The 14,473-nt window shown below is 36.8% G+C and overlaps 2 protein-coding genes across 2 annotated transcripts; one reads left to right on the top strand and one right to left on the bottom strand.

Moving 5' to 3' along the window:
• Nucleotides 1–1,723: 1,723 nt before the first annotated feature.
• LOC127795121 (uncharacterized) lies at nt 1,724–2,587 on the bottom strand. The gene has a single exon (XM_052326583.1). The coding sequence runs from the start codon at nt 2,456–2,458 to the stop codon at nt 1,997–1,999; it is 462 nt and encodes a 153-aa protein (XP_052182543.1). The 5' UTR covers nt 2,459–2,587; the 3' UTR covers nt 1,724–1,996.
• A 7,679-nt stretch (nt 2,588–10,266) lies between these two features.
• On the top strand, nt 10,267–11,034 carry LOC127794111 (60S ribosomal protein L12). The gene has a single exon (XM_052325048.1). The coding sequence runs from the start codon at nt 10,340–10,342 to the stop codon at nt 10,838–10,840; it is 501 nt and encodes a 166-aa protein (XP_052181008.1). The 5' UTR covers nt 10,267–10,339; the 3' UTR covers nt 10,841–11,034.
• Nucleotides 11,035–14,473: the final 3,439 nt, after the last annotated feature.

Below are 14,473 nucleotides of genomic sequence, written 5' to 3'. Positions count from 1 at the left end.
TCTCTCAATTTAGATTAGGTATTTAGTTTATCTTTTCTTTTTCTTTTTCTTTAAAAAATTAGTAGTTGTTGGCAGTTGATGACGAGGCTCGATTATTTTTTTATTAATAAATTAGAAGAGGGAGAAAAAGAGAAATTAAAAATAAGATGATAATTTTATTTATTTATTTAATAATAAAGAATATTATTTTTAAAAAATATAAGAAGTAATTTTTTACAAAATAAAATTGAGAAAACACCGAACGACAAACCAGTAGATGCAAACGCCCGCAGGGAATGCGGGAGGAAGAGGGGGGTGAACAAGAATTCCGTGAAATCACAGGTGATAGCATCAGTGTCGACACTTATCCTCATATGTCGCCATAAAGCGAGATAGCGACACATGGCGTGAAAACGACGCCCCAACTCAAAACAGGCGACACCACGACGCTACAGCCTGGACACCCACTGTTCCAAACCTACGTTAGTCAACCCAACCAAACCCAGCCCAGCCCACAATCCTTATCCTCGGATCCACCGAGCCTCCGATCCGACGGCCCCCATCTCCCCGCCCCATCAAAAAGCGACGGTGATCAACATTACTTATTTCCTAAATCACTTGCTTTTCTTAGTTACAGTGACAGGAATGTCCTCGCCTTCAGTGGCAGGAAACTCAAAAGGCCAATCTTTTCTTGTCCTCAAACTGTCCGGTCATTTTTCTTGCGGAAGTGGGAGTGTGATGGTGAAATAACCGGAATGCCCTTCAGGGTTTGTGGCTGGAGGGGAAGGATAGGAGCCTGGGTGCCAATAATTAGTGGGGTTAAGTTGGTCCATCAAGGTGGGGTGGACGGATTGATGCATGCCTAAGGCAATCATAAATTCCCCTAACGTGATTAGTTTCTAGTCCCTATCTAAATAACTATAGTGACCACCAAAAAAAGAAAAAAAGAAACATTGGGGAACTTGGCTCAAAATGATCAGAACTTGTAGTCCCCTAAAAGACCACCAGGAATTGGGCACGAAATAAGAAATTCTGATTTAATTAAAGGGAGAATTGCTTTTAATTTGGGTATCGGTTGAAAAGACAGAGAAGACCACGAGGGTCTTGGCTTGGCTCCTTTTTCCCCGTTTGGAAGCAAGTGAGAAGATAACTTTTCCAGCTGGCATGAAATTAAGGTGAAATATGCATGCTTTAATATATACCGTATTGTAGCTTCTCAGGACTTGCTGCTACATTCTTTTTTTTCTTTTTATTCGATGGTGCACATCATATAAGACAAAGTACCGTGGCTTAAGATTCGCATTAAGAAACGAAAACTGATTGGATTTGGGCATTATCCAGTTGAGATTTTATACCATGTATATATATATCTAGTTAACTACTTACATTTCGTTGACGAGTGTGGTGGGGTCTCCAGCCGTCGGACCGAACATTGGGGTTATCCAACGAACAGTATTCATCATTACGTTTTTAGGATCAGATCAACCAATACGGATGAGGTTTGGACGAAGATGGCGCGTCTTTGAATTCCCATTTTTCTGGTCAATAGTCATCGACTTACTTGTCATAAAGAAAAAGGGCATGCAGGGATAACACCGTCATTTGCAGAGAGACGGACATTTTCAAGGCCAGCCATGCTCGATTTATAGCCTCTGGCATTTCTCCCCCGGCCCCAGGCCGATATCCACCCCCCAAAGACTCGAATGCTCCGTTTCCAATGACTAAAATGCCCCTGAAGATTCAGTTTCTTGGGAAAAAATTTCCATTTCACGATCTCTGGCTCAAGAGTTATAATTACATGCACTAATAACCCGCTTCGGCATCAGCAACCACATCCCAAACAACCCCCAAAAACAATACCCAAATCCGGAATCCGAAAGCAATAACATAAAATAATAAAATAAAATACAGGAAAGAAACAAAAAAGGGGTTAAAAGTAAAACTGTGGATGATTAACAGTAACTAACTGATAATCTCTCTCTGTGTTATGATACTTTACTGGTGGGTGGCCCTGTGGTTAGTCTTGGAACCCAGTTTTCTCAAAAATTGCATTTCTCACCCTACTCAGATCCCTCCCCTTGAGAGTCCTCCCGACGCCTTCGTGCACCGAGAAGGAAGCGATCCGCGTCCTCGCCAACTGCCTCGCCAGGAACTCGTGCGGCGGAATCCGGTTCCCGCCGTCGCCGTCGTCCAAGTCGTCGTCACTGTCCCTCCGCCGGTTCTCCTTGTAGTCCTCCTTCAGTATCTTCGACCAGTCCGGTACGTTCACCGGCAGCGATGACGCTGCTCCTCCGGCCTCAGTCCCGCGCCTCGCCGACGGCTTTTTCCTCGAACTCGCCATCGGCTTCCGGAACTCCGGCGACGAGGAAATCCCCGAGTTCCAGACGTCGGATTCGTCGAGCTCGAACACGGAGTCGGAGGCGATTGGAGGCGGCTCCCGGTCGCCGCAGAGGAAGCGGTAACTCTTTGAGGCCGCCATTAATGACTTCTGTATTCGAACGAATCGGAGATCGTTCCTTTCGCTTACTTTTATGTATTTCCCTCTCTCCCTGACTCTCTCTCTCTCTCTCTCTCTCTTAATGCCTTGATTTGTTTCTTTGCATGGCCATATCCATCTGAATGAATTTATAGAGGTTTCAGTGTAGTACAAATGGATAAGGTTCGCCATCGAAACTGTACTTTTTCTTATTTTCTCTGCGACTCCTTGGCATAATTACACTTCCACCCCTCCATTTCCAGTAAAAATGTCACGTCCTCGTTAAACAGAGGCGCCTGGACAAAAGAGGCCAGGGGTATTTCCGTGAAACCAACTTTTGTGTCTCCTTTGTTACGAAATAAATAAAAACTTTTCCTCCTCGGTTTTTATTTTCATCAGAAATGGTTTCAAATTTGTCGCGACTCGAAGCGTTGGGGGGGGGGGGGGGGGGGGGGGGAGGGGGGGTTGTGAAGGAAGAAAAGAAGACAACGTGGGCCCGCTGTGAGGCGTTCGATGATCGCGACACGTGGCCTGGGATGGTGTGGTTTCGCCACGTGTTGGGGAGAGGCGTGGGGGGCACGTGAAGGGAGGACGCTTACGCTTGGATCTAGCGCGTCCACTCTGCCAGCTGGCCCGCGACAATCTAAAATCTCGTCAGTTTATCGTCTGGTTTCGGTCCTCATATACTATGTTATTTTTTGTATTGTTATTATTATTATTATTATTATTATCAGTATTGAATTAATTTGAATAGTGGGGGGGGGGGGGGGGGGGGTGGGAATAAGATAAATTCGGGTATTACATAGCGTACTTCGTAATGAGTCGTGGTTGAACGTTGAAAAGAATATCATATCGTGCTTTACCAACGTGAAGAAGAAAACGATGTTAATAATTAAATCGAACCAATACCATACCATTAAAAAAAAAAAAGCCGAATATTCTAATCCACTGACCTGGGCGTGGGTGCCCCAATAGCCTCAAATATGTATCCGTCCCCCTCCCCCCAATATTTCTGCTTTTTCTCTTATTATTAAGAATAAAACCAAACTCGTAACGCTTTTTATTAATATATTAATTTAATAAAGATGAATGTAAAGAGAGTAGTAAGTAGGTCAGGTGGGTGGGGGGTTATTCAGTAGTATGTCACCACATGCAATGCAACGAGAGTCTAATTTGGCCGCAGTTGGAATAACTGCGACATAATCGTGACAATCTTTTTACCTATCTCTTTTTAACTTTTTATTTTTATTTTTATAAAAGATCTAAGTGATTGTTGGCCCAGGCAAAGCCAAAGCAACGCCACCTAGCTAATTGGGAGACTAAAGTAATCGCTTTTGCTTTGCACAATTTACCACTAAGCACTCATCTTGAGTTTGTTTAGGAGTGCATTGGAAATAGGAATCGAATATTTTTTTTGTTTTGTTTTCATAATTATATGTTACTTTAATATATGTTTTCAATTTTTTTATCCTGCGAATATTGTTAAGTTAGGTCGTGTGAAAATTTTATGTATTTGATGGAGTCCCAAATAGTGGGTATATATATTCAACCAATTATATAAGGTTTTAGACATTCAAAATAGTGGTAAATTACATTACCAAGTTTAGGATTTTTTTATTTTCTAATAAATTATTCTTGATATTTTAATTTTAGGTACCGTTATTACTAAATCTCGATTTTTATTAACGATTGGATATTTTTTTTAATTTTTTTTTTACCAGAAGTTGATTTAACATATATTAATGTAAAGTCTAAAATTATTCACTCGTAGGGTTTAAATTGATTTTAAAAATTATATTAATGTATATCACCCTACTTTTTATTAATAGAATTTGATAAAAAATTGAATTATTAAGTTATTAATAAGTGAATTTTTAAATTTATATTGTTATTGATTAAATAAATATTAAAATTTACGAAGGTTTGGTGATTAAAGATACTTTGACCATAAACACGCATTTTAAAGTGTGGTAAACCCATAAACACGAGATGTTAAGTAAGTAAATGAATGCCAACTGCATGAATAGTATTACTCTATTATTGTTGTGTATTATGTTCAGTAATGTGATTGGCGATTAGGTTAATGTTGTTAATTAGTTGTTCCCCCACACCTCCCAATAAACTCGTATAAATCTCGGGATTTTCACTGACGTCGTCCACGAGACCTACTAGCTTTGATTCGAGACCACCCCACCCAGAGCACTAGTGCTAAAATATTTTAATTTAATTAATTAATTTAATAGCAATTATATTTGCCACAGTTTGATTAGATTATTATGCTTAAGCTTAATTATTTATTCCCAACAACGATTTTTATCCAGAAAAGGTCCCGTGAATGAACAAAATGATTAAATTCTTAGATATCATATGAATTGATAAGAATGTGACAGAAAGATAGTGCTATAAATAGGAATAATGAATGAATAAAATAATAATATTCGTAAATTAATTTTAAAATTTGATAGAATGATATACTAATAATATTATTATAGTATGAGTTGTTCCAATAATTGTTTGGACAAAAAGATGTTTTGTTTTGAAGCTTTCTTCACGTGGCAGATGAAAAGGACAGAAAATGATGAGCATATATCTTCTAAATTTTTATCTACACGTAATATACGAAACAGGAACATCTGTTCGATAAGAGTTGGCATTTGGCAATGGTCATAATATTCAATACAATACAAACTTTATCCTTATTTTACACACGCAAGCAAGCAAGCGTAAATCAACCAGTCATTGAGGCCCTTATCATTCATTCACGAGGAAGGAAGAAGCCCCACTTGAAGTCGAAGGCACACATCGGGCGGGCGGGCGGGCGGCAGTCTTCACAATTTAATCCATTAATTAATATTCGAAAAGAATCAGTATGACTTATATATTGGGTTGGTTGGATTTGGATGTTTGAAGTCAAAAAAAGGGAGTGGGGGATATTACAACACGCGTAATGCTTGCTGGGGTGTGGGTACCGTGCAGTTAATAATAAGTGACCCACACACTCCTCAACTTCAGGAGGGGGACTGGGCAAGGACCTGCCTGTGCCTGGGCTTGTCGTCTGCAAGTGAATTGGAGGAGGGGGATTGGCGAAGGGGGATTGCTTTTGCTTGCGATTCTCACATTCCCCTTTGGCTTTGGCATGGAAAGATGAGTGAGTGGTGTGGTGTGATAACAACTACTGATAAGGCACCTTTATCCTCCTTTTTCTTTCAGGGAGATTTGTTAAAATGAGCAAAATAAAATATATCAAAATAAATTTGAAATGAATTCCAGATAAAGATATGAAATGATCAAAATAAAGTTGAAAAACATTCTAAGATTTCTATCAAAGTGTTTGTTAAATTTTTTAAAATTCATTGATAATTGTATTTTTTTCTTTTTATGTGTTTGTTAATCCATATGATAAGTACCAAAATAAGAGTTTTTTTTTATTAAAATATCCTTATTATTAAATTTATGATTAAAATACTATTTTATGATTAATATGAATTTTTAGAAAAATAAAAATTAAAATTAAAAATAATATTTTTTTCTAAATTCATGTTCAAAAATAAATTTAAAAGGAGTTAAGAAGTAGAAATAGTTATTATTAGAATTACAATAATTTGCTAGATAATTAAAAATGGTCAAAACATATTTTCATAATAGATAATAAAATTTAAATTAAATAAAATAATTTAAAAATTGGTGAAATTAATTATATTAGTTAATAAAATATATATAGAGAGAAAGAGAAATTTAAATTTTAAAAATTGTCAAAACATATAATAATTTAAAAATGTATTAAATAATATTAATTATAAGACTTAAATAAATATATTTTTTAATAAATTTAAATCTTTAAAATGCATTAAATGACATTAACTACCCTACAAGGGGCATATAAGTAATTGAAATTTATCTTGAAAAAGTCAGATAAATTTATCCAATGGGGGAGGTCGGATAAATTTATCTTGAAAGGGAAGATAAGAGGTCACGTGAGATTTTTTTAAAAATAATTAAATAAATTTAATAAATACATTAAAAAAATTAAATATCCATAATATTTCTTATATCTGACATTTTGTTCGCTCTTATATTGATTAACAAATACCTCTAAAAAAAATACTATAATCTTTACTACAAAATATTAATACAATCATTTCAAGTTTCGCATCAGCTCGCCGTGGGTTTCACGCGACACCATCTGCTATTAGCCTGTTATTATCACTCAACCACTTATTGGTGTCAAAATTTGGTCAAGTATTGGGTTTTAAGGAATTTGTTACTTCCATTAACAAGTTTTGCTTGTAAGAAGTCAATATTCCAACTCTATTTCTAGTGTATGTAGAATATGTAGGTTGATGATTTATAATAATTTATTAACATGGCTGATATATTATCCAACACAAGATAATATGGAATAGTGTGTGGGCCCACCACTCTCCTCATGGGCCCACACCTCTCTCTCAAATTATTTGCGTCAATCAATTGGTGTTGTCCAATGCGAACAACATAATAATAATAAATTTATTAAATTATTTGAAAAGTGAACTATTTTGTTAGATAATTTAATCATTTATAATTCTTTAATTTTTTTTTACTATTATACTATACTTAAATTTTAATTTTAACAAAACTAACGATTATGTAACAATCAACTTATCTCAATTAATTATGATTGATGGATTCTCACTATTTTTTGTATTGTATTTTAGTTGAGGATAAATCTCACCCGTTTCTCCTGTCTTTTGAGTCATTTGTTTTTGGTGTATCAAGATTTTGTAATTTATTTGTTTTTAAAGGCATTTTTGCATGCTAAATGCATTTTTACTTGAAAAAATTGATTGATTTTTTTTTATAAAGAGGTGAACATGTAATATACTAACAATTAAATTACAAGGGTAAGGGAAATTTTGTCACAAATTATGAGTATAACATAAACATATGTATGAATTTGCTTAAAAAAAATTAAATCCTAGTGTGAATAAGAGCAGGGCACCATAACTTCTTATTTGGAGATCTTCAATTATTGTTTCATATGTAAGATATATGCAGCAACAAATTTAAAAAATACCACAAACTTATGTTCTTTTTTTTTTTTTTTTTTTTTGAATAAATACAACAAACTTGTCGAGTATAAAAAATTGATCTTGATCTCATGGGCCGTCACATGACAACACCCACGGGCCGGCCCAATAAAATGCTGGTAGAGCCCATTTGACATTTAGATGCGCTTGAGTTAGGTTTAAAAGTTGATCAATATCAATTTTTAAAGGTAATCATCAACATTTTAAAAAAATTAGAGGTGTTGGCTAAAAATGCTACCTATCTTCGAAACTTTCGTATTAGTGCTTCTAAAAAGATACATGGGCAAACTTTTTATTTTTGAATTTAAAGTAAAGTTGATCAATAAAAAGATAATTATATCTTACAAAATAATGAGAAATTCCAAGCAAACCTATATTCACTAGTGATCTTTGTCATTGTCATTACTTATTATCATCGTCTTTATTTTTGCCTTCGTCAACAACAATAACATTTATTTATTACAACCGTCCCATTACAATAATCACCCATTACAATCATCTATTTATTTATTTCCCTTTTTCCTCTTTTAGGTTTTAGATTGCTAGATTTTAGCTATTTGGAACCCATCACTGCCACAAAGTCTTTTGGCTCAACAAAACCTATGAGTAAGGATGACAATTGCAATCGAAATCGTGGGAAATTGAACCAAATTGGTCAACGCAGTTAAAAATTGTTTCACTGGGTAATGGTTTGATTTAGGAAAAAATCGAACACTATTTCAATGGGTATGGTTTACTTATGGTTTTCACTAAAATCAAACCAAAACCCGAACTGAAATTGAACCATTATGTGGGTAATCGAACCAAACCAAACTAAACCAAACCGAATCGAATATATAAAATATATATTATATATTAGAGGGGCGGCTGTGAAACCCAGCCCCAAACCAACCCCACCCCAACCCACTTGCAAACCCTTATCTTTTCATTCCTTTCTTGACCTCGCTTTCGCTCTCTCTCATCCTCACTGTCTCTCGCTCTCTGCCTCCTCTCTTTTGCTCGTCCGCTCGCGCTCGCCCTTGCTCTCTACTTCTCTCTTGCAGTCTCCCTCTCGCTCGGCCTCGCTGGTTCTCGCTAGGGCTTGGCCCCTCTTTCTCACGCTCGCCCTTGCTCTCTATATCTATTGCTCTCGCTCGCCCTCGTTCTTGGCCTTTCTCGCTCGTGCTCGCCCTTGCTCTCTGCCTCTCTCTTAGTCTCGCCCGCCCCCTCCAACAAACAACAACAAACCTTTCTTCCTTTCCCTTCTCTCTTAATCCGTTCTGTTGCTCGCCCTCGCCCTCGCCCTCGCCCTCGCCCTCGCTCTTGCTACTACCTATCTCACCCTCCATCGCCCTCTCTATAATACAAATACAGTTTTGAGAGCAATAATCGAAACACAAGAAACGTCGACCCAGGGGAGTCGGGAGTCGTGGACCTTCGTTTTCTGAGCATCACACTTGAATTGCATTATGCAATTTATCTCTATATGCCGACAGCAAGGTCTCCCCCTCTCTCTCTCTTTCTCGGCAACTCACAAATTAGGGTTTCTGATTTGATTTATTATTTTTGGTCTGATTGATGTGCAAATGCCTAAATATAAATCTAACTTCCATTCTATATTTTTATGTAAATCTGTAATGTTTAAAAATGTGTTTGTGTTTGCTATTTCTTTCTTTACTCATCTGTTTTGGTTCTTTTTCTCCTTACTGTAATGAATTGGAAGGTCAAACTTTTTGTTTCCTCCCTCCGCACTTACATCGATTTTTTTGATCAAATATTAATATATATTGTGGGTGTGTTTGTCACTTAGTATATAAATAAATTAAATTATTGCAATTTAGGAGGCACTATCAATTTGAAACCAAAAGCATGGGTTAATGTTAGAATTTTCATCTAATAGTCAGATATATGTTTACATAATGTTATTGTTAGTTGCCACGACTATGAAAGGCATAATGTAGTGCATGCAGATCAACAAGTTTTTATAAATACTATTTGCAAGAGTTTGTCTTTATTTGTTGGTATAGATCAAACTAAAAAAATCATAGTTAAAACTGAACTGAAACTAAATGGTTTGGTTATGATTTTTAATTTTTAAAACTAATGGGTTAATGATTTGGTTTTGGTTTTAGTATTTTAAGTTTGATTTGGTTATGATTTTAGTAAAAATCGAAACCAAACCGAACCATTGCCACTCTATCTATGAGTTCCATTGAGTTGTTTATCTAAGGCCCTTGGGTTTTTATTATTATTATTATATACATATATAAATATATGAAATTGACCATTTTCAATTATGATTGTATTTATTTTTTGTAGTTTGGCCTATAAAATATTTTTAATGTTGATATTTAAAACATTTCATAGGCTGTATTGTAAAAAACAAATATAATCAGAGTTAAAAGTAATTTTATTTTATATATATAGGTAGAGATAGTTTGTATACATATACATATACATATCTATTATATATAGTTTCTTTATATAAATATAATAGTTTATACAAATATATAAGTCTAAACTATATAAATATATTGTTTGATATATAAAAAGGTTGTTAAATTATAATATATGTTATACTAAACCCTTGATGGGCCGAGCAGTAGCGTTAGCATAGAGGCCCAAGTTCATTTTCCGGCCCCCTGCATTAGAGTCTTAAATTCTACAGCCCATCCCAAAAGAATTGGGTTTAGTAAGAAGCCCACTAAATGGACAAACTGGACATTTCCTCTCAATACTAAACCCTAGCTTATATCACTCCCCCTCTCCCTTTCGTTTTGTTTCTGACGCCTCTCCCCCTCCCTCTCTCCGAAACCCTAGTTGCTTGCTTCCTGCAACAATGCCTCCGAAGTTCGATCCGACTCAAGTCGTCGACGTTTACGTCCGAGTCACTGGGGGAGAGGTTGGCGCGGCGAGTTCCCTCGCTCCCAAAATCGGCCCACTCGGTCTCTCCCCGAAGAAGATCGGTGAGGACATCGCGAAGGAAACTGCCAAGGACTGGAAGGGCCTCCGAGTCACCGTCAAGCTCACCGTCCAGAATCGTCAAGCCAAGGTCTCCGTCGTCCCCTCCGCCGCCGCTCTCGTCATCAAGGCCCTCAAGGAGCCGGAGCGCGACCGCAAGAAGACGAAGAATATCAAGCACACCGGCAACATCTCCCTCGACGACGTCATCGAGATTGCTAAGGTCATGCGCCCCCGATCCATGGCCAAGGAACTCTCCGGCACCGTCAAGGAGATCCTGGGCACTTGTGTGTCCGTTGGATGTACTGTTGACGGCAAGGACCCCAAGGACTTACAGCAGGAGATTACCGACGGCGACGTCGAGATCCCTCAGGACTGAGACTACTTCAGAAGTGAGAAACGAGAAACTTTTTGTTTTGATATAGCTTTGATTTCAATTCGATCTCTGTTTTGTTTTCGGATATCTGGAGTATCGTCGAACTTATTTTTAATGTAATTCCAGCTTTAAGTTTATGACTATTATCTGGATACAGTGTGCTATTGGTTAAAAGTTGGATGCTGATTCGGAATTTAGTTCAGTGTTTTAGTTAAATGCTTTTTTGGCATTTAAATCGCAGTTAGCAATTCTCCTGGTTTTTGGGTTCGATGTTTCAGACTTGGAGTATGGTTTCTTCTCTTATACCTTTAGGCTCTTGGATGCATTTACATCGATTCATCTGGCAGATATGTTTTCGAACTCGTGTAATGGATGTTAGAAGTGAAATCTTATGATTGATATGGAACCTATTTGTCAATCCCTGGCGTTATGGCGTTTAAGTCTGCACTATATGCTTGTTTATTCTCTATCTTGTTGTAGAAACTTAAGCTCCGAAATAGTTTGTTGGAATTAAACCAAATATATAACTATTTCAAGTGCCACAATTTTGTCATGTTTTTAATCCTTAATTACAGAGTTAGCATGAGTGTGATAACATGGATTAAATCCAACGATGGGTCTGTTCCCTCTGAAACAAAATTGTGTATAACGTATGCCACATTTTTTTAACTGGTGACTAGGGAGGGGATTGCTCTTTTGTTCTGTTTCTTTTGTGGGGGTGTGCGTTTTTTTCTCTTTTTTTTTTTTTGGGGGGGGGGGGGGGGGCGGTGTGGGGGTGACTCTGTTGGCTGAATCAGTATTCTCAAGCTTTCTGCCAGTGGCTTAAGCATTCAGGTTTTCTGTCAGGGGCATAAAGGATTTTCGCTTTTAGAATAATGATGGACTATTCAGATGATAACTCGGTCCCCATTTTGGACAGATTCAGGATTGGTGAAACTTCAACCATCAAAAATCCATTTGGATTCTGGTTGGGATGGAGAAAGGTGGCAATCCCACACTCTGTCTTGCTGAACTTATTGGTAATTTAAAGCCCTTGTTTGTTGGGTATATTCCCAAAGAGTATGGATAATGGTCCTTTGCTTTCTTTATGTCATGAATTTTTGAACTTGTAGTTAGTTTGATACATGTAGTTTTTATGCAGTTGATGCCCTCTCTCGTTTGACCCTGTATATTGTTACTAGTCTATTTTCTGTTGGTTTCGTGATTCTTCAGGATTAGTAGTGCCGTGGTTTGCTAGCGTGGCCAACTTTACGGTATTGTATAATGTTTCTCTGCAACGGTTGCGGATTTAGAAGTTTTCCATGTTGGTCATGAATCAAATGGTCTCGAGGGAAATCACAATTCACTGTGTAGAATATCTAGGGTCTGAAAGAAATAGACAAAGGCAGATAGAAGTTGTTTCTATAAACGTGTATAAAATGTTGATTGTAATGGTTCATGCGCATAAATATGAACTGTGAAGTTGGAACTCTCTCCATTAAAATAGTAACCATGATGAGCTTGTTTCACATTCTTGCATTTGTTACGTTAAAGCATAGAAGTAATATTACCGAAATTCTTGGGAATTGTCTGTTAAACCCTATTGAGTTTAAGTGAAGTTGTGGTCAATCAAGAATCAAGACAAAGGAGACTGCTAGAGCAAGTAGAGGTGGATGCTGAAGATTCTATTAAGAAAAAAACTAGTATATTTTCCAGAAAACAAAGACTCCATTCTGTTTTCTGGAAACAAAGAAAGTAGAGTGGAGTGGGGGTTTGAAGTTTGAACTAGCAAGCTAGAATTTGTGTATTTGTGATGAAGTTTAATATAGGAGTCATATTATGCCATGTTATGTGCAGTATCGTATGGAAATTGAATGTTTTTATTAACCATTTAGACTTTAGTGCTCTGATTGAATGAGATGAAAGAAGATTGTTTTGTATGTATAGTCCGCATGATGAATGTTGAAAACATGTGTCGAAGGGCTGGCCTAGAAATGCTGTGAGTTGATGAATAATAATATTCAAACATTAGAATTGAGTTAATTGTCGAGAATGAATCACGCATATCTGCTAGTTGATTCGTTGTTATGTTTAGGTCTAATTGAAGGTTTTGAGACCAATTTCAAAGTAGAAGTCGGCGAAAATTTACGGATTAGTGTAGAAAATTTTCATTTGAAGGGGAACATGACAAAATATATGATCCATGTATGAAAGAATTTTCCAAAATATTAATTTTAATTTGATGACCCACGCGACGTGGTAGAACGGTCCAGCCGAGCGTTGTTTGTCCTCGGATTTTTTTTAAGATAAATAAAAAGGGCCACATGGCAGCAGATGCGTACAAGTGTTTCCTCAGCTGCACATGTGGATGATGACTTTTTAATATGTACTTCTTAATTATGTTGCACGAAAACGAAAAATGTTTCTGATAGAAAATCGAAATGTGGAAACAGACGTTTTTTTTAAAAAATAGGCATACATAGGGTTCGAAACGAGAATAGAAAACGTTTTTGAAACATATTATCTCAATATCTAAGAGCTCTACGTTCTACTGGTAGTAGCCCCTGTCAATTTTTTCGGCAAATGCATTTTTACGCTCTTAAATTTATATATATATATTTTGTGAATTCTTAAACTCCTTTGAGGTTTTAAATATACTCTTTAAACTTACAAAATTGTTACATTTAAATACTTTTTTAAGTTTCTGTAACACACGCGTGCTTTCAGCCCTTGAGAAGCAAAAATGGCCGACAAATTTCAACAGCCAGACAAAGCAATAGACGAAAAGCAACAAAGAACGGCACTGTCATTGGCATTGCTTCAAGCCCCTCTACATTCTTGAAACCCCAACAAAATAGAGAACGACATCGGTGTTATTGTCAATCTCCTCTCTTTCAAATTGAAAGAAAATTGAAAGAAACAAAAACTCAAAAAAAGAAAAAAAAAAATAGGAGGGAAAAATGGAGTGGAGTGGATTTCATCCAAAACTGGGGGAGTTCATGGGGTTGAAGGTAGAGCGCTACAGAGTCGGTGACGGCAATAGGGTTTAGGAATCTTGGTGAATCGAGCGAAAGAGGAATTTTCGTGAGGCCACAGAGGCAGTAACTGGAGGAAGGATGGATATTGATTTTCTTGGAGTTGGGTTGTAGGGGAGAGGAAGATGACTGTGTGGGTCTCTTCATGGCTCTGTTGCAGGCGTTGCATTGCTCGACGAAGAGGACTATACCGTTCACAGCGTTGGCAAATGAAAAGCTGTTGAGGAGGAGCTTAATGAGGAAGTTGACGGCGGTGCTAGTGCTGTTCTCTGCTTCATCGACGATTCAAGAATAGGGATGGCCCTCAGGGACACAGTTGGGTGACAAAGAAAGGAACTGTAAAGTTACGTTAGAGATTATTAGTGTGGGATCGATTTTTGAGAAAGGTAAATTTGTATTTTTTGGGGAATAGTTCTTGATAAATGTCAATAAACATAGTTTCAAATCTATAGCACATAATCTAAAAAAAAAAAAATAGAGATAGGTGCTAGTGCACAGTGTTGGTGCCGTTCTCTATTGCTTTGGACTTCGTCAATCATTTTTGTTTCTTAATCACTGAAGACACACGCGAGCATTGCAGATGCTCAAAAAATGTTTAAATTTAGTGATTTTACAAATTCAA

The sequence above is a fragment of the Diospyros lotus genome, chromosome 1 (assembly GCF_014633365.1).
Source record: "Diospyros lotus cultivar Yz01 chromosome 1, ASM1463336v1, whole genome shotgun sequence".
In the NCBI taxonomy this organism is placed as follows: Eukaryota; Viridiplantae; Streptophyta; class Magnoliopsida; order Ericales; family Ebenaceae; genus Diospyros; species Diospyros lotus.
The sequence above is the reverse complement of the archived record's forward strand: the minus strand, read 5'-3'. Positions and strand labels throughout refer to the sequence as shown.